Genomic DNA, 18919 nt, shown 5'->3' with positions numbered 1-18919 from the left:
TGCTTCCTTTTTTATACAGTGGGGTTACCCTTGCTATTTTAAAGTCAAGGGGGACGTGTCCCTGTTTGATGGAGAGGTTTATTATGTGGTTTGTAGGTGTTGCTAACTGGAACTTTCCATTCTATTCCGTCTGTATGACAGGCCACTCCTTTACTGGCCACTCCTTTACTGTTCAAAAGACGGAAATGATTAGAAGCCGCACTGTGATAAAGGGAATGGACTATGCCCCTGGTAGAATAGGGTGCTACTTCCCTAGTTGACCACCAGATAGAGCCATGGAACGACCAGATACCATCGCTTAAGTTGTCTCAGATATACCTGACTAGACATCACCTAGTCCACACAATCCTGGAGGATCTTGGCTATGGCACTGTGCAATATCCATATGTCAATGCCATGTGTAATTTTCACTAGGCATTTGTCAGATCATATCACTGTGTACACTGTGTAATATTTTCTGGTGAAGCAATATTCAGGACAGACAGCAAATAAGAACTGAAACCACAGGCTATGCTTTTGGATCGAGCCACATTTTTTAAGATGGGTAGGCCTATAGCAAAAGAGCTAGATTGGGAATTGTGTGGTATGTGTGTATGTGTGTGTGTGTGTGTGTGTGTGTGTGTGTGTGTGTGTACTGTATGCATACTGTAAATGTATGCCCTTAAACGTATATTTGTAGCACCACTGACACATGACAGTGAACAAGACTCAAATTCAGTCAGAAATAATGGTAAACCTCATTACTGTAGATGGGCCACTAAGGTAAGCAGTGATGTCCCTGGCGGGCTCAACAGGGCCTCCCTTTAACAGTGACCCATAAGCGATGCACACAGAGTTCTTAGTATCTATTTAAAGTCGTGTAGGAGCTTTAGTCATTAACAACCTAATCTCGTTTCCACAGAATTGCATTTAGGCTATCTATTGCCCTATTCAGGGTTTCACTGCAAGTCCTGCCAAGAAGTCAAACTAATCACCACTGCCTAGGACATTATATAGGTAAAACAAATGTATAATAATCATACATTTAAAGTATATGTACAGTATATCATACATTAAATGTATAATCAATTCATATAATGCTAATATTCCCCATGCTTTCATTACTTAAGTTTTTTACAGAGTGACTTTTGAACTTATGACATTTGAATTTACTAATAAATGTACAGAAACATATATATATACTGAACCAGCTTGGAAAACTAGTGCTAGTTCTCTAGTGTTGCTTGATTTGTCTTCTTTTTGCTGCAATGACGCTGTTACAGCGATGGAACAAAGGTCATCCTTAAAGTATCCAACCTACAAGTCACTTTAGTACCTTTAAGCTATACAGGATACTCCATCTGCTACTCCTCCTTTCACAAAGCTGTCCTGTACCTCTGCATATTCTCTAACGATTTCTGAAAGTTGAGAGTTTGAGTTCTCTTTGCATTTATGTCAAAAACAGAGAGCGAGGACACCGAGTTCATAGCCTACGTCACACATACTGCCTCCTGTGGTTTGACATGATTAAAACAAATAAATCTTTGCTCGGTGATTCTAATTTGCCCAAAGGGCACAGTGAGCACTCACTCATCAATCAGATTCATTTCTCACACAACCTAAGAGCAACCACAGGACACCCAAACAAGCCATTTCTCTGCTAACCCTAATAGCCCTGGCTAATTAGGCTACCACCAGCTGATCCCTCAGTGAGAGAAGCCGTTCCACCATCCTGTGGCGTTGCCTCTCTATATAACAGCAGAGATCAGATAAATTGATCTCACCTTCAGGACACCAGTGAGGCTTTACCTCTCACGTGTTAGCCTGCAACGGGCCACACGTAAGGGAACTGTGTGTGTGTGTGTGTGTGTGTGTGTGTACTGACCTCTCTGCTACAAGCTTTAGTCCATAAGGCCTGGGAGGATTCAACACTAGCCCCCCCCCCCCATCCCTGTACATACACTGTTCTGCCTCCTATGAGAGTCAGACCATGACAGGTTCAACTGTATGGCCTCGGTTTTGATGGATGTGTAGTCCAGATATTTTATTGTATAAAACAAATTATATTTTTCCATGCTCATCTCAAATGATACCATGACAGTGCCATTGCAGTTATTTGACTTATTTAAGTCTCTTATTAATTATCTTAGTCTCTGTTTCTAAATGTCGTCAAACTGATTTCAGTTACTATAGTACTGTATAGGTCTTGTGTGTCTCACTGTGCAATAGGCCATCCATATTATTGTGCATGGTACTAGGGGCCAGGTGTTTCAATGCAATGGTCATGAAGCAGAGGAGGTATTGTGTAAGGTCGAGTCCACAGAGGGGGTAGAGGGAGGGAGGTCTCTGCGGCTCCTCCCCTGAGGTGGTAGGAAACCTTTCAGGGGATTTACATTAGGATTTCAAAGAACAGTTTGAGCCGACAACACCTTGTCACTCAGGATTGGCGTTAACGGAAAATTCAACATCGCCTTCTCTTGTGTTGTTGACGGGAGACTGCAAGTGTGGTAAACTATTCTCTTTTTATTACTGTCCTTTTACTGTCTTTCTTTGTTATGTTTCTTAGTGTCCAATTTTAGCCTTTGACATTGCAGTTTAGATTAGGCATTTAGAGTATGGCATTTAGAAGGTGGGCAGTATTGTTTGGTAGGGTTTGGTCTAAAATTAGCCACCAAAAGGGCAATTAAATGTATGGTAATTGGTTTGAGTTGAATGTTACAGATAACTGGAGGATAGTTGATAGTTGAAGGAGAAAATGTCATATCAATCGTATTCCATTCAATGCTTGATCAGCCTAATTGATTTAATTAATTGTCAATTATAAATGACATCCCCCTACAAAAACATTTTATTTTGTGATTTTGACATCTAGATCGTTAGTTACATAATGTTGAAGATGCTTTAAGAGCCGGTTTCACAGACTAGGCTCCTGGACTAAATCACACTTTCACTGTAAAACCTCCATTGAAGATGCTTTTTAATCTAGGATTAGGCCTAAGCCTTGTCTGTGAAACCGGGCCTAAAGGTTTTAACACAATCATGATAACCTTTACTCATGTCTACAGTATTCACTGGTGTTGATACAAAGGAGCACTTAAATAGACCCACAGTATATGAATACCTAATGGATATTCACAAACAGATTAACAGAACTGGGTTTGCTGTAGGCATATACTTTCCTTTGTTATGATCCCTGTCCTTCCCTGTTTATGTTTTCCAGAGACTAATATGAGGAAACCTTTATTCGCCCCCGACCCTGGAAGACATCAGGGGCCTCTCAGTTGTTTTTAGAGGAGCAGGAGCATTATGTTGTGCTTCACACCATAATAACGTCAGCCTAAAACAGCCTAGCCGCAACCACAGCCATGGATTTGCTCTCTTGGGCTGAGAAGGGCCCCAAGTACACCCCCCTGAGCAGAAGCTGCAAAAGGCGTCAGCATCAACACGTCCGGAGAAAACTAAGACCTGTACGGATTCTAGGCTTCGCCCTCAGCCTCGTGGCCATAAGCACAGTCTTCTCATGGAGTGCCTTTGCGTGGACTACTACTACTACTACTACTACCGGGTTCCCCAGTGGATCTCTCTTCGCGTCCAACGAAGGGCAGTCCAAGTCCGTCCCGCACAGAACTCTGCTCTCCACCGAACACCAGGATGGCCTGAACGTCTCCATGGATACCCCCATGGCCATGATGTTGAATGCGGAAGGTATGAACCAGGGGGACTACCCCACGGATCTCTTCACCCTGGAGCAGAGGAGGGAAGGGGCGGTGGGGCTGCACATGTTCGGGATGTTATACATGTTCATAGCCTTAGCCATCGTGTGCGACGAGTTCTTCGTACCCGCCCTGACCGTCATCACCGAGAAGCTCGCCATCTCGGACGACGTGGCCGGGGCCACCTTCATGGCGGCCGGCGGCTCGGCCCCGGAACTCTTCACCTCCGTTATCGGGGTGTTCATTTCCCACAGTAACGTCGGCATAGGGACCATCGTGGGTTCCGCCGTGTTCAACATCCTGTTCGTTATCGGGATGTGTGCGATTTTCTCCAAGGAGGTGTTGAACTTAACCTGGTGGCCACTCTTCAGAGACGTGTCCTTCTATATAATTGGCTTATTGATGCTCATCTGGTTCTTTTTGGATAACCAAATCACAGTTTATGAAAGTTGCGGCCTGCTATCGTGCTACTTGTGCTACGTGACGTTCATGAAATTCAATGCATCCGTAGAATCCATCATAAAGAGTAAATTGGGTGGTGGGAATCAAGTTAATGAATTGGATGCCGCTCCTAAGGTGAGTTTTCCATGTCTTTTGGTCCCTGTATTTGACTGACCTTTTGTTGACCTTTGGCAGTGATGTTCACCTCAGGGAGAGGGTCTTTAAATGGCAGACTGTCAGTCACACCTTTTGACTATCCCTTCTGGGATTAGGATTTGTTTTAGCCATCACCTGTGCACGGCCATACAAAGATGTTCCTATTCGAGCTGACTAAGTCAAATCACTAGTTGGACTGGGAGTGCCCGTTCCACTCCTATTGAAACACAAGGGCTGAGGCCCAGCCAAACTAGTCTGCCAGATATTGCAAATAAGTGTTATGTTATCAGTTTTTTCTTTGTTAGAAAACATACAAAATATTATAATACAAAAATAATACAAAAATATCACACCCAAACTATTCAAATTGGTGTTTAGGTCTACTGAATGCCCATCATTTGGTTTACAATAATTCATCCATATATTTAATATCACACGGTCGGGTTGATTCAGACAATTTTGGAACATTGACAAACACTGACAGCTGACATTCTGACAGCTGACATTCATCAAATAAGTCAAACATGGCCATGTTCCTGAGGAATAATTAAACAACCCTACTGACAAATTAAAAGTCTCAATCTTTCATTGAATACCTGAGGTTACACCAGTCAGTGGTCTATGGTTCACCCAGGGAACTCTAAATAAGGAAACAAACTATCTAGTTATAATATCTTTGCCATTATCTGTTATAGGTTAGAGTGCCATAAAACAAAGTGATTTGATTGTACACAACATTCTCCAAACTGCAGACAGAGGAGGAGAGCCGTGGGGAGGGGGGGTGGGGGTGGGGGGGGTTAGTCAAGAATTCTGTCACAAAACATCTATCTATCGTAGTGACCCAACACTCAACTAAGATTATTCCCATTCATAAAAGGAAAGTGGCGTCAGAGGGGGGCTTGTTGGAGTCTGCACAAGAGCCAGTCGTTAAGATCTGCAAGATCCCACATTTCTTTGAGGGATGAAACAAGATGGAGGGGACAGGCCCTACGAAGAGTAGCTAGCACACTTCACCAGTCAATAATCCCCTTCACGTAGGAGTTGAGTTACATCAATGGGCTACACTTTATTTGGATATTGCCCTGTACTGTAGATGGTCTACAGATCCTCACACTATCAATTAACTATTAATTGAAACTCTGTTGGTATGCAGCAACAACTTGATGTGGTTTGGGTTAGGATTAGAGTTAATGGATAGACAGCTGAACAGTCGATGATGGTTAAATCATTGGATATCCATTAACCATCTATAGGGGGACTCTCCAATACCCAGCAGCACTCACTGTTCCAAGGCTCATTCATTCACAAATGTCATAACTGAAGCATTGAGAACACATTTCTGCATGAACACCAGCCAAATGGAAAGAAAACCTAGCTCAGATCTAAAAAGGATACACAAGCAACGCACAAAAGATACAGCGTATAGTCGATGTTGTGCAAGAAGAAAAAACATTGATGATGATATCACATGATCACATACGTACATAGTATGTCATAATCTCTACCCTACTCTGTATTCCAACCTGCTGTCTTCTCTCTCTGTCCAGTTGGAATCAGATGCATTGCTTTCCAATGTAATAATCTCATATGGAGAAGAGGTGAATTACTGTAGCTGGATGATGTAGGCTGTGATTACCTGTAGCTTTGTATCGCATCTCAATTCTAGGATCTTCAGGGACATATACTGTAAAATCTGAGGTAGATTATCCATCTGAAATTTAGAGGGAATAGGGTTTCCCATCAATTTATAATTTAATTGCAACACACAATGTGTGCTTCCCTAGATATTGTATTTAATTATAAAGTAATGAGGTTTGATATGATTCCAGCAAGCAGTAGGCTACTTAAAAAACAAAAAAGTAAATCAACATCAAGAAAATGGCCGGTTAATTCATCGACATTGAGATTTCGAAAATGTTGAATTGGCCCTTTCAGACTGGTTCATTTCCGCACAGGTCTGATTCCAAAGGGCTTTGCTTTGTATAGGTTGGCACTTGATGTATGACTTGCTTGCCCTCATATGTCAGTAGTTCTTAGGTAATCCCCCTGCAAATCCGTCAAGCCCATTAGTAGCACTAATAATAGACGAGTGGCATTGTGGCTTGTAGAGAAGAATTCAAGACTGGAAACCCGGTGTACTGTGATTACTGTATGTTACTGTCATCTCCAGTATGCCTTTAACCAATAGATAAAGCACAAACAATACAGTCGATGGTGGAAGTCAGTGGCGCTTCCAATACTTGATCATTCTAAGACTACAATCCACCTTAATCCCTTATTAACTGCTTACAGTTTGTGACGACAGCTAATATAAAGTGACTACCCTGTGTGGTATGACTAACCTGTTGCTGCTGCTGAATTTTAAAGCCTGTGACACCCAGCAAGGCTGAATAATAAATGTATTATAGAAATATAATATATGAAATACATAAATATATATATACTTTCTACAGATAACAGTACTGATGAAATACACCATACACCTGTATCAAAGAGGTATATAGTTGCACACAAATCAAAGAATTTACAAAGAGGTTTTAGTCCCACTCTCTTTGCATGGGATCACTCTATTCACCTACGTTTCCTGAATAGAATATTCAGAATATTTATCATGGTGTCATAATATTATATGCTAAAATGTCCTATTATTCTTGCCCCTCGATGCTATTAAAATGGTTGGTAGTCGTGCTGCAAATGTCCATATCCCTCTTACATCGTTGTTTACATCCAAATGTTTACTTGTATTGTGAAGGTCTACTTCCTGTGCCAAACTACTTCCTCAAGGGACAAGTCCTGTCCTGTGTCTTTGGCAGCTTGCTCATGTCGATACAGTTTCCTTATATTGGGCTTGGTTTATTAAGAGAAAGGTTGCAAACAAAGCTAACTGTACGCCAGTATTATGCTACAGGCTATATTATTAATATGTTATGAATTTAAACATTTTAGTTGTATCAGGAGATTATTTAATGCTCATGACAAAAAGGTAATACAGTTAATATTTAGCATATGGCTATCGTGTTACAATTTCTTTAGTCAAAAGATTGTATATCCTAAAGTTTTCTTCAGGATTACTATGACAGTGTCCAGTGAAACACTTTCTTTCATCATCATTTAGTCCTAAATCGACGACAGTCAATACAGTGCAGTGACCTTCTGACTTCTCTCACAATTAAATTATTATATTCTTATAGTCAAAAAGGTGGCAAGATCAATCAAACCCACCCACCCATGTCACCACCACCGATATTCAATCTGGGGAAAAGAGGGAAGGAAAGTGAACGAGCCATGAATCAGATGTCACGTCGTGACCTGTGAAGGTTGTTGCGCAAGTTCACACGGAGGGTTGGAAATTACTGTTCTAAATGTGGTTATCTCTCCCGATTAATCCCCTCTAAGTCTGGCAGCTTGGTTGGTCATGTGAACAGAGTTGGCTCCTGCCTTGCAAGGAAACTTCTCTCACCTTGGTGAAAAGCCCCACTATTGGTGTTGGCAGAAAGATGCAGGTTGATGCATCAACTACCAAAATAACTAGCAGCTATTTTGGAAGTTGTTGCATCAACCTGCATCTTTCTGTTTCATATGTTCTTCTCTGTTTTCTTTGTTGCATCGCAAGGGTTGACAGTGTTTATCTCTCTCCCACTCGGGTTACTAATGCATACTATATAATCACATTATCAACTGCTTTTTTGTTTTCAAACCAATTAATTATTGTTGAATGATTAACATATTAATACAGTAATTGATTAGGCCCAACAAACATTAGCAAACAAATTAATTCATTTGCTGCCAACAATCAAACAAACAAACAGACTCATTCACTGCTGTGTACTTTTTCAGTAAAAGATAAATCTTGTTACATAAAATACACTGTGCATTTAATCAGTAACAATATTGTTGTTGTTTTTTGCAATGTAGCCTCCACAGATACTTGTTGACTGAATTGCATGCACAGTTACAGTATTATGCTGTTGTTGTCATGGCAGCATAGAGTATACGCCCCACATTTTAGCAAATGTGTTATTTGACAGCCAAACTGTACGTGTAAACATCTACAGTACATGGTTTTGTAATAAATGGTTCCACAGCGAGGAGGCAGACATTGTGTTTTTTATTGGTTGCGATGATCATGATAGTCTTGGAAAAGTTGAGTTTTAGGTGTTTTGGATACTGTGCATACAGTATCAAAAACGTTAACTGGACTTGGATTATCAAATCTAACACACAGTACATTAGCTATTTTATGAGGAAAATAGAAAACACACTTTCATTGTTATTGTTTTTGACGTAACAAGATGGTTGTCACAAGTACAGTATGCCTGTTCTGGTGTTGAGTACATACAGGGCTACAGCACATTCTGACTATGTTTCTGTGCTGTCCCTGCAGAACCTTTTCAAGAAATAATAGTTAATATATATATTATTTTTTTGTTCACAGATCCTTAAGAACTACTAAACTAATGTTGGTTTGCAATGCCTACAGATACTAAAAATGTATTTTTTAAAAAATAGGTAAACGTAAACTGATTTGTTTGCTCAGTTAAATGGATCACTACATTGTTTACTCAAGTCAAACATTTGCTCTGTGGCTTAGGGTCGTTTTGTTTCTACTGCCTCTCTCTGCAATTGTATTTTTAGTTTTATTTATTTTTACTAATGATGATAACTTTTCTAGACAGTTATTACAAAGCGCAAAAATAAAAAAAAATGAAACAGGTGAAAGACAGAATACTGATTGATTTGTAAAAAGCATAAGAAATAACATACATAAATAGTATATTCAAACAAATTAAACCAGATAAAATTAATAATAATAATAATAATTTTGCCATTTAGCAGACGCTTTTATCCAAAGCGACTTACAATTACGAATTACAGGGACATTCCCCCTGGAGTAACTGAGGGCTAAGTGCCTTACCCAAGGGCACACTAGTAGTGGTGTGGCTTCAGGCGGGATTTGAACTCACAACCTTCCGATCCCAAGTCCAACTCACTATCCACTAGACCACCACTACCCCCCTAAATTAAATACTGCCATCTATAGTACATCACATATTCATATGTTCCTAATTCACTTCAAACATTTGTACTGCAGTATGATGTCACTGCTGTTTAGGGTTTTCAGTTAAACAAACTTGGACTTGTATAAAAAGTAGATTTTGCTACATTTGTACTGAATACATTTTGAGTACATGTGTTCTAGCTAGCCTGGTCTTGGACAACTGTAGTTTCTACAGGCTTTAGCTTGCCACCAAAGCCGTCTCCTCTCTAAATCCACTCCATTACTAAGCTATTGGAGAAACTATTTTTAGAGCTCATCTATTCATTATATACAGTGAGTGTAGTTCATGGAACCAATAACAACTACTGTAGGTTACGTCTGCCGAACACACATCTGGTATGTGTATACTCAAATTCAGATTACGCAGTTGATCTATCAAGTGCAAGGGAGAAATGAAAACCAGGAAGTCTGCAGAGCCTTTATATAATACTATATTATAGTATTTTATATAGTATTTGATGGCAAAAGATATCAAAGTTGATATCATCAAGACGTCAAGAGGTGATGGTACACAAAACACAATCATACAGTACTAACATCAGAAGTAGGAAATAAAGATGGGTAGGACTAAAGATACCACATCGCCTGTGCTGAGAACTGGGATGGGGGGGGGGGGGGGGCATCATGTGACGGCATCAGAGGTTAACAAGCGCAGTTGCCTGCAGTACAATACAAAGCTCCCGTCATGTCAGTCTCTTACCCTAAGCCCTCGCAGGTGCTGCAGGTTATTAGGCTGGCTATGGGGTCGTGTGAGCATTAAGTACGTATACGTGAACTAAATGTGGGCCTTACTGGGAAGGGCATTGGTGTACTCACATGGCAAGGTGCTAACCCCCGGTTAGACGACAAGCACGTCTATAGATCCTTCCTGACCCCAACTCGGCCTACATTGACACCCAAAAGGGGCTGCACCTTATTTAGAGGTATTTACACAGGTAGTTACTTTGTATTCTTATTTTCGGGAAATGATGTATTTCAGGTATGTTTTGGTCTAGTTCAGCTAACTTCTGGTAACTTCTGGCACAAAATGATACTATAATGAGTTCCAAAGAAACAGGTAATTCATATTGCGTATTATATTCATAAGGGCATTCATCATACCATGTTGTTTCTTAGTACAGTATACACACACTTTATTAGGTATACCTTGCTAGTACCGGGTTGGACCCCCTCTTTTGCCTTCAGAACTGCCTTAATTCTTTGTGGCATAGATTCAACATGGTGCTGGAAACATTCCTCAGAGATTTTGGTCCATATTGAAACTATATTATCACACAATTGCTGAAGATTTGTGCCAAGAAAATATCCCCCACGCCATTACACCACAACCACCATTTTCTCCCAGAGAACTGGATATTTTCTCTTTTTCTGACCATTCTCTGTTACCCCTAGAGATGATTGTGCAGGAAAATCACAGTAGATCAGCACTTTCTGAAATACTCCTAAGAGCCCCTCTGGCACCAACACCCATGCCACGTTCAAAGTCACTTAAATCTCCTTTCTTTCCCATTCTGATGCTTGGTTTGAACTTCAGCAGATCGCCATGACCATGTCTACATGCCTAAATGCATTGAGTTGCTGCCACGTGATTGGCTGATTAGATATTTGCATTTACGTGCAGTTGAAAAGGTGTACCTAATAAAGTGGCCGGTGAGTGTATATCTAAACATTTCCGTGCTGTAAAATAAAGTGCTACACCAAAGGGTACTATCTAAGCAGAAGAGATATTACTGACCCCAAACTGTTCTACTGTGTTAACCTCTGACCTCATACATGACCTATTGTACATGTGGTGAGTGAACACTGTAGCTGCTATAACACAAGCTATTTCTTCCTCCCTTTCAAAGACCGTACCTAATTGGATTATGTGTTCGCATTTCTGTACTTTCTGTTGCAAAGGTAGAAAAAAATACAATATTCCTTGACATTACACAGTAGTACATGCTGTTTGGTGGCTGGGAAGGTAATTTGTTTTTCCATTACTTGACATTGGCAGCCAGCTGCTATGCCTCCTATGCCTCCAGTCTTCATACGCGTGGTATGTACAACATGCCACATCATGGCACAAATGAAATCCATAATCTTATCTTCCTTTCATGATTTGCATGTCACCTCATCATATTCAACATACATCCCATAATACTGTATGTTCATGGCATGAATGATTCCTATTCTACCTCAAATAGGATAGAGCACACTCTACTCTACTCTACTCTAATCACTACTCATTTTTGTAGAAGTTTGGAATTTAAATCAGGTTAGCTGTAGTGAACAAATCGATCCACACCAAGGTATTTCCCGTTATCCAGGAAAACCTACTGCTTGCTATGGTTTCATACTGATTCCTACACCCCAAGTTTTCCAATCATAAAGAAGTTTCTAATGCTATGAAGCAGTATGCACTTTCAAATGTCTATCTCAACCCAATTCTGTAGATTCTGTCTCCACAACGGTGCTGTATATGTCCTCTGAAGAACTGTTGGAGTTAGATTAAGGAATCTGCATCTGTACAACTGTAGGCTGTGTTCGCAAAACCCATAGCTGCCATGCCTTCCCTGCTGGTGACAGTCGTTAAACTCTTTGTGAAGCACTCTGGGTTTACCCGATATTTACCAGTTATATCTATGGAAGTGGACATCGGAGGACAGGCACATTGTAATCCATGGAATGGAATTAGGAATGTGGTTTTGATACCATCCTCTTTACAATGAGCGTGTCGTCCGATTTTTACCTCCCACAGACGCCCCTGTTGCCTGTGTAGTCTCACTAAATCAGACTCAATCGAGAGATGAGATTCTGGGTTGGGAGATAAATGCATGTGTGACTTCACATCTGGATGTGTTGTTCTTTTCTTTCTCTACTTTTAAGGCAAGCGTTGACGATGAGAACAAACTGACGGTAGGTAGAAGTTGACTTTTATTACGTTTAAAGTGCATTTTGCACATTGTCAGAATACACTGTACAATAGATAAACAAAACACACACACACAATACAACAAGAGAAGTAAAAAAAAAAACTACATTCTGCATCATCTTTCTTTTCTCTGAATCCTCTTGCCACCACATTAATGATCCCATCCCTGTAACACTTTAAATGAAAGTGTTATACTATAAATGCGATTATATTGTACACAGTTCTAACTCGATTCTTGTTTTTGTTATTAGTGTTATCTCAGCACCAAACAGTGGCTTGCTCTCATCTGCAGCACACTCAAGTAGATTTAATGAGTGTAGATTGAGTGCAAAGAGGATCAGATTTAGCCACTTGTTGGGATTCCAGTACCACTGATCACACACTCTTAACCACTGGGATATGTTTAAATAACTGATTCACAAACTCTAACTAATCAATTAACTAATAGTGAACTGTCTATAAATGAATAATACACTTCTTTATAAAACACAAAAGTAAAGTGTTCCAATGAAGTTATATGATATAAACAAACAAAAAAAACAGTGCAGACACAAACACAGACTTTAGATCTAGGATGCATCTAGGATAGAGATGTTAACTAGACCTGTTCTACAGCATCTAGGATAGAGATGTTCACTAGACTTGTCCTGCAACATCTAGGATAGAGATGTTAACTAGACCTGTCCTGCAACATCTAGGATAGAGATGTTAACTAGACCTGTCCTGCAGGCTAAGCCCCGCCTCCAGAGGGGAGGAAGCTCCGCCTCCCTACACAACACTCTGATGAGGAACAGCATCTTCCAGCTGATGATCCACACTCTGGACCCACTTGGTGAAGGTAAGGACACCACACACACACACACACACACACACACACACACACACACACACACACACACACACACACACACAAACACACTCCGGATCCCCCTTACACTTCAATCAGTGTCACCCGCATGCATACCCGTCTTATACAGTACGTCCACAAGTACCACCCCCATACCCCCTTACATATCTATCAGTGTCCTGCCCAAAACAGAAAGCTGTGTGGAGACATGGTCGATGCAATCCAGAAGTGTAGAAAAATATAATTCAATCCAAGTAATACAGCAATTGTTTTGGATACAGGATTTGAATTTAAGAAATACAGTAGCCTATATACTAATGAAAAAAGTCCTTGACTCCATGTTACTGGGATATCTATCCTAAGGCTCACATGTTTGATGTCTCAACACTTAATCCTATTAACAACACTTTTTACATCTGGAACCTGAGTGTGCGGCTTCTATTTCTTTCAATTGATGTCTCAACACTCACATTATTTGGGTTTCAGGGCGATTCAAAGAGAAGGCGTCCATTCTTCACAAGATGGCGAAACAGAAATGTGATGGTGAGGAAGACAACAGACCCAATGGTGTCCCAGGTGAGGAATGCATTTCAATCTACATGCTACGTCAACTTAGATATGCTACATACATGTTGTATTTACATTTTGCTTATCAAGCAAACACTGTTTTACACAGTAAACCCCAAGTAGAACATTGAGTCTTACTGTATTACATGAATGATGTAATGGCATCACTAACTGAGGTGTCCAGAATAGAAACTGCTTTAACAGGATAAGTGCGAGGGGGTTTGGGGATCAGATAATTAGCCTTCAGCGGAAGAGATAGCTCAACATTTCTGTTGAGGTGGCCAGTTTCTTAGGCTTAACAAATCATTTGAAATCCTTTTATACTAGGTGTGCTTTAATATATCTTTCATATACTTGAGGTGTTCTTAATTTAGCTTTCCTGGGGCAAAGGAACAAACTGAATCATCTCTAAAAGTAAAGAAGCAAAGAATGCCCAACCCATGCGCCGAGCAGGTTCAATCACACCTCAAGTCTTGGAATGAATTGAAAATACTTTCCAACCAAGACAGTCTAGAGTAGACAGACATTCCTCTCTAAGGGTTCCACCAGTGGAGGCCGGTGGAGATATAAATCAGAGGACGGGCTCATTGTAATGCATGGAATCGAATGAGGAATGGTGTCAAACAGCTCAGATGGCTGCCTCCACCTGCCTCTCTCCCTAGGGTGCCACTATGCCTCTCCCTAGGGTGCCACTATGCCTCCCCTAGGGTGCCACTATGCCTCCCCTAGGGTGCCACTATGCCTCTCTCTAGGGTGCCACTATGCCTCTCTCTAGGGTGCCACTATGCCTCTCTCTAGGGTGCCACTATGCCTCTCTCTAGGGTGCCACTATGCCTCTCTCTTCATTCTAACATCTTGCGTCTTTCTCTATTGTTCCACAGGAGAAAAAACAGGACAACAGGACAAACAGGACAAAAACATCCCCAACAGCTCCAACGTGGCTGTGGAAGTCACACCCCCCATGAATGGCAGCATAGGGGGAGACCAAGGGGTAGGGTTCATATCTTTCACCCATGGGGCCAGTTTCCCCGTTTAAATCACACTTTCATAATAGAGACATTTCGGTTGAGGATGTTTTTTGAGTCTAGGATTAGCTCCAGTCCGATTAAGCCTAATCCTAGACTACAAAGCATTTTTCAATGGAGTTTTTTCCAATGGAAAGTGTGATTTAGTCTTTCAGCATCTGTTTGTTTGGTTGTACTTCAGCAATAACAAACTCTCTCTGAACTGATTTTTTTTTGCTCCCCGTTCGAGGAGGAGGACGAGGAGGACGAGGACAAGCCTCTCAGCCTGGCCTGGCCTGAGACCAACCGCAAACGTCTGACGTACCTCCTCATCCTGCCCATAGTGTTCCCCCTGTGGCTCACTCTGCCTGACGTCAGGAGGGATGTAAGTCCACACTCCCACACTCCGACCTAGGGTGCACAGCTCCTGTCCTTGACAACCGCTGGCCTTGACAACCCAGGTCTAGCCTGTCAAGGTTACTTTTGTACTGTGAGTCGCGGCGGATTTATACCTGGAGGGCCAGGGTCGTAGCAGAGAATCTATAATCAGGAGAACTCCCACTCCTGATATATTTAATATCAGGCAAATCAGACAACATTTTTCCAGTCTCAGGAATTTGTAATAGGCCTGTGCCAGCTTCCCCACTTAGCATAATGCTAGCAGGTTTTACAAATCAAAAGGGTAGTCTTACATAGAGACAAAACTATGTTATTGTCTATATTTTTGTATCAGTGGAAAGACAATTTATATATATATATATATTATTATTTTTTACTTGACATTACTTCCATCCTTAATGCTCCTTACTGAGGTTGTCCCTCTGCTGCCACTGCCAGGGAACTGCATGTTTTACTCATTTGAATGGGAACGATAGGGAGTGGAATGGAGGAGGGTACAAGTGCCCTGACTAGAGCTAGACTACATGTTTCATTAATTAATCTTAGTTGAAATATTAATTGTTTATCCTATTTTTCAGACATCCGAGAAATTCTTCCCCATTACTTTCCTGGGTTCAATCACCTGGATTGCCATCTTCTCATACCTGATGGTGTGGTGGGCCCACCAGGTAAGCTCCTCCCACTCTCATGCTTTCTTTAACAGTCCGCTATTTACTATTGCCTAGTTCTAATACAAATTTAGTGGAATTCTGTAAACTGCAACAAAATTGCAAGAATAAACCAATAATCAGAGAGTCAATGGTAACAATAACCATCAAAGCAGTTTGACAATTGACAATGTTTTCCTCAATAATGCAGTCTTGAAAGTAAGGCATCACTGAAATAGTCAGTATATCATTTGGATGCACATGAATTATAGTGTGACCAAAATAAGATAATGATGTTTGTTTTTAAGTGAGCTATTCTCTTTGATGTCCTTTTTTTACCTCACCTGTGGACTAGTAGGCATGGCTGCTGTAATCCCAAAGCTAAACAAGTGCTTTGAGTAATCTTACTTGAACCATTGGACAGATCCATTTTTAACTCCTAATCTGAATTGAAGGGGCCAACTATTTAAAAAACTGATCTAGTCATTCGACTGAGTTTCTGCTGTATAACATTATAAATACCAATCTGATTCCCCCTTTTTTTCTCTTTTGAATACTGCATGGAACCCCATTTTCACTTTCAGGTTGGAGAAACTTTCTGGATTACGGAGGAGATTATGGGATTGACCATATTAGCAGCTGGCACTTCAATCCCAGACCTAATCACCAGTGTCATTGTAGCACGGAAGGGCCTGGGAGACATGGCCGTGTCCAGCTCTGTTGGCTCCAACATCTTTGACATTACTGTGGGGTAAGTCAGCCAAGTTCACAGGTCCTACCAAGAAACCAGTAACCCCTTGACACTTTGGCCGTGTTCATAAGTTCGCCTGTCTGGATTCAAATTCCACCTAGCCTATTCGACAGCAGGTGGGAGGTATTACTGTTTTGTTTATACACATCAAATCCTCTCATACTGTATCTACACAAGTGTCTTTGGAAAGGGGGTAAAGATTTGTTTCTGAACAGTGAACACCACATTATTTTACACCACATCAACCTCCAAAATGGCTTTGACTGCTCCACGAATGCTGCATTTGACTGTTGACTTAAAACAGCGATTTCCCCATCCACTGCAACATTGACCCTTGCACGTCGGTTTGGAAGTTGAGGGGTTGAGCTGGGACAGTTCATCTAGGCTACATCCTTCACTGATCATGACAGATTTAGTCATTATAACAGGATACGCAGAGCCGGCCGCTAGCATAAGCAGTCTATACGGTTGCTTAGGGCCACAATCGCTAGAGGGGCAATACTTAAGCCGTCGATTTAGTGAAAGCTACCAGCAGTCAATTCAGAACTATGTCAATGGCGACGACTCTGGACCTGCAGTCACAAGGAAGGAATTTCTCTACAATCACTGATCTGACATGACCTGGTGAAAGCAATGCCAGGTAAAGCTTGCTTTGACCTATCACATGAGATCAATGATGACCTCAAAGAAGGGAAGAAGCAAGGATGCATTTTCCCCATCCCCTTCGCTATCCCCCCACCCCTTTCTCCACCCCCCTCCCCTCCACCACCAACCAACAGAAGGATGCATTTTTAAAGTAATCACAGGTTCCCTCATTCCAACCCCTTTCTCTTTCTTGTTACCATGACAATAGCTCCATAAGGCTTCTTGTTGTATTATCTTGTGTGTGAATTTCCTCAAAGACACTGAGGGCAGACCTGGGTCAAATATAAATTAAATGCTTACGAAAGTATTTGAGGTATGTTTGCTTTAGCTTAGAGTTGGCACTTTTAGGACTGTTCCATTGAATCCATTGTGCCAGGCGAAATAAATCAAGCACTGCTTAAGTAGGTGTTCCAGTAGGCACACTGTTCTGTATAAAGAGAGTAACGGCATGTGTCTTGTACTCTTCCCTCTACAGTCTCCCGTTCCCCTGGCTCATCTACGCCATGTTCCACGATTTTCAGGACGTGATGGTCAGCAGTAATGGTCTTTTCTGCGCCATCGTGCTCCTCTTCATCATGCTCCTCTTCGTCATCATCTCCATCGCCGCCTGCAAGTGGAAGATGAGCAAGTTCTTGGGCTTCTCCATGTTCCTGCTCTACTTTGTCTTCCTCATTGTCAGCGTCATGCTGGAGGACAAGATCATCAGTTGTCCAGTGACCGTTTGAAGCACCCCTCTACATGCACACAAGCACACACGTACACACACACACACACACACACACACACACACACACACACGCGCGTACACAGCCACACACCCGCATGTACAAGTACACACACACCTCTCACGGCGAGGTTCAGACTGTAAGGGAATGAGGCTGACTCAATTTAACCCTCTGAGCTGCAACAGGTACAGTATATCGTGGACTTGGAGCAGGCAGGTGGACCTGTCAATCAGTGATTCGTGATGATGCTACCCAATGAGAATGAGTTCTCTTCATGTCACATGACCACATTCAAGATGCAGGTGATTTTAATCCTGGCCATGATGGACGTTTAGAGGTCATGGCAGGCGTAACTCCAGAGGACTATGGGAGCAGAGTAGAGGAGAGAGTACATTTCTAATAGGCAGCGTGTGACTATCAACTGTCTATGATTGGTGTGACTGTTGACTCGGGAAAGTTCATGTCCTAAAAAGAAGGTGGAGAACTGCCAGGGAAATTGTGAAGTTCAACAGATGCAAGAATATTAAAGCATCCACATGTTGAATCAAAAAACTGATTGTGAGTGTGTAAGTAAGCGTCTTGGCATTCCATTTTAGTCAGAGAGAAGGTTAGACTTACCGAACTCCAGCATGTACTTGCTGAAAATGTGTCAGAAGAGTGCTTGGTCACAGGGGAGAGTTTTTGTTGATCTTTTTTTTATTAGTCTTTATTCTACAATACTTTATTGCAAATAAGTTTGAACTTCAGAATCTGTACATCTTTGAACTGGATGATAACTGTTATACATTGGGCTGTATGAGTTTGAAGCCTTCGTTTGCTAAATGTTTAAGTATGAAAAAACATGTGGAAATATTTTGGTACAGTAGTCATTTTAAGCGGTTGTTGTTTTTGTTATTTAGTAATGGTAATGTAGAAATACTAGTTCAACTGCTCTTTCATAACCACCCATCTTTTCCAACCTGGTTGACACATATTTAGGGGAATATAGTGGGTTAATCCTATACAGTTCTTAATACTGCAACATTTCTATGTTCATCTTTGTAATGGATGAAATACACTACATTTCACTCGT

At 41.2% G+C, this 18919-nt stretch overlaps 1 protein-coding gene across 1 annotated transcript; it reads left to right on the top strand.

Moving 5' to 3' along the window:
* Positions 1-3344: 3344 nt before the first annotated feature.
* Positions 3345-18219, top strand: slc24a2 (solute carrier family 24 member 2; the record flags this gene model as incomplete). Its single annotated transcript, XM_080534780.1, has 9 exons — positions 3345-4268; positions 12217-12246; positions 12992-13100; positions 13596-13652; positions 14558-14667; positions 14931-15065; positions 15658-15747; positions 16311-16477; positions 17598-18219. 9 exons carry the CDS (start codon positions 3345-3347, stop codon positions 17845-17847), a joined length of 1872 nt encoding a protein of 623 aa, XP_080390906.1. The 3' UTR covers positions 17848-18219.
* Between the last annotated feature and the right edge of the window lie 700 nt (positions 18220-18919).

The sequence above is a fragment of the Nansenia antarctica genome, assembly GCF_963989245.1.
Source record: "Nansenia antarctica genome assembly, chromosome: 6".
In the NCBI taxonomy this organism is placed as follows: Eukaryota; Metazoa; Chordata; class Actinopteri; order Argentiniformes; family Microstomatidae; genus Nansenia; species Nansenia antarctica.
Note: the sequence above shows the minus strand (reverse complement) of the source record. Positions and strands in the feature narration are given on the sequence as shown.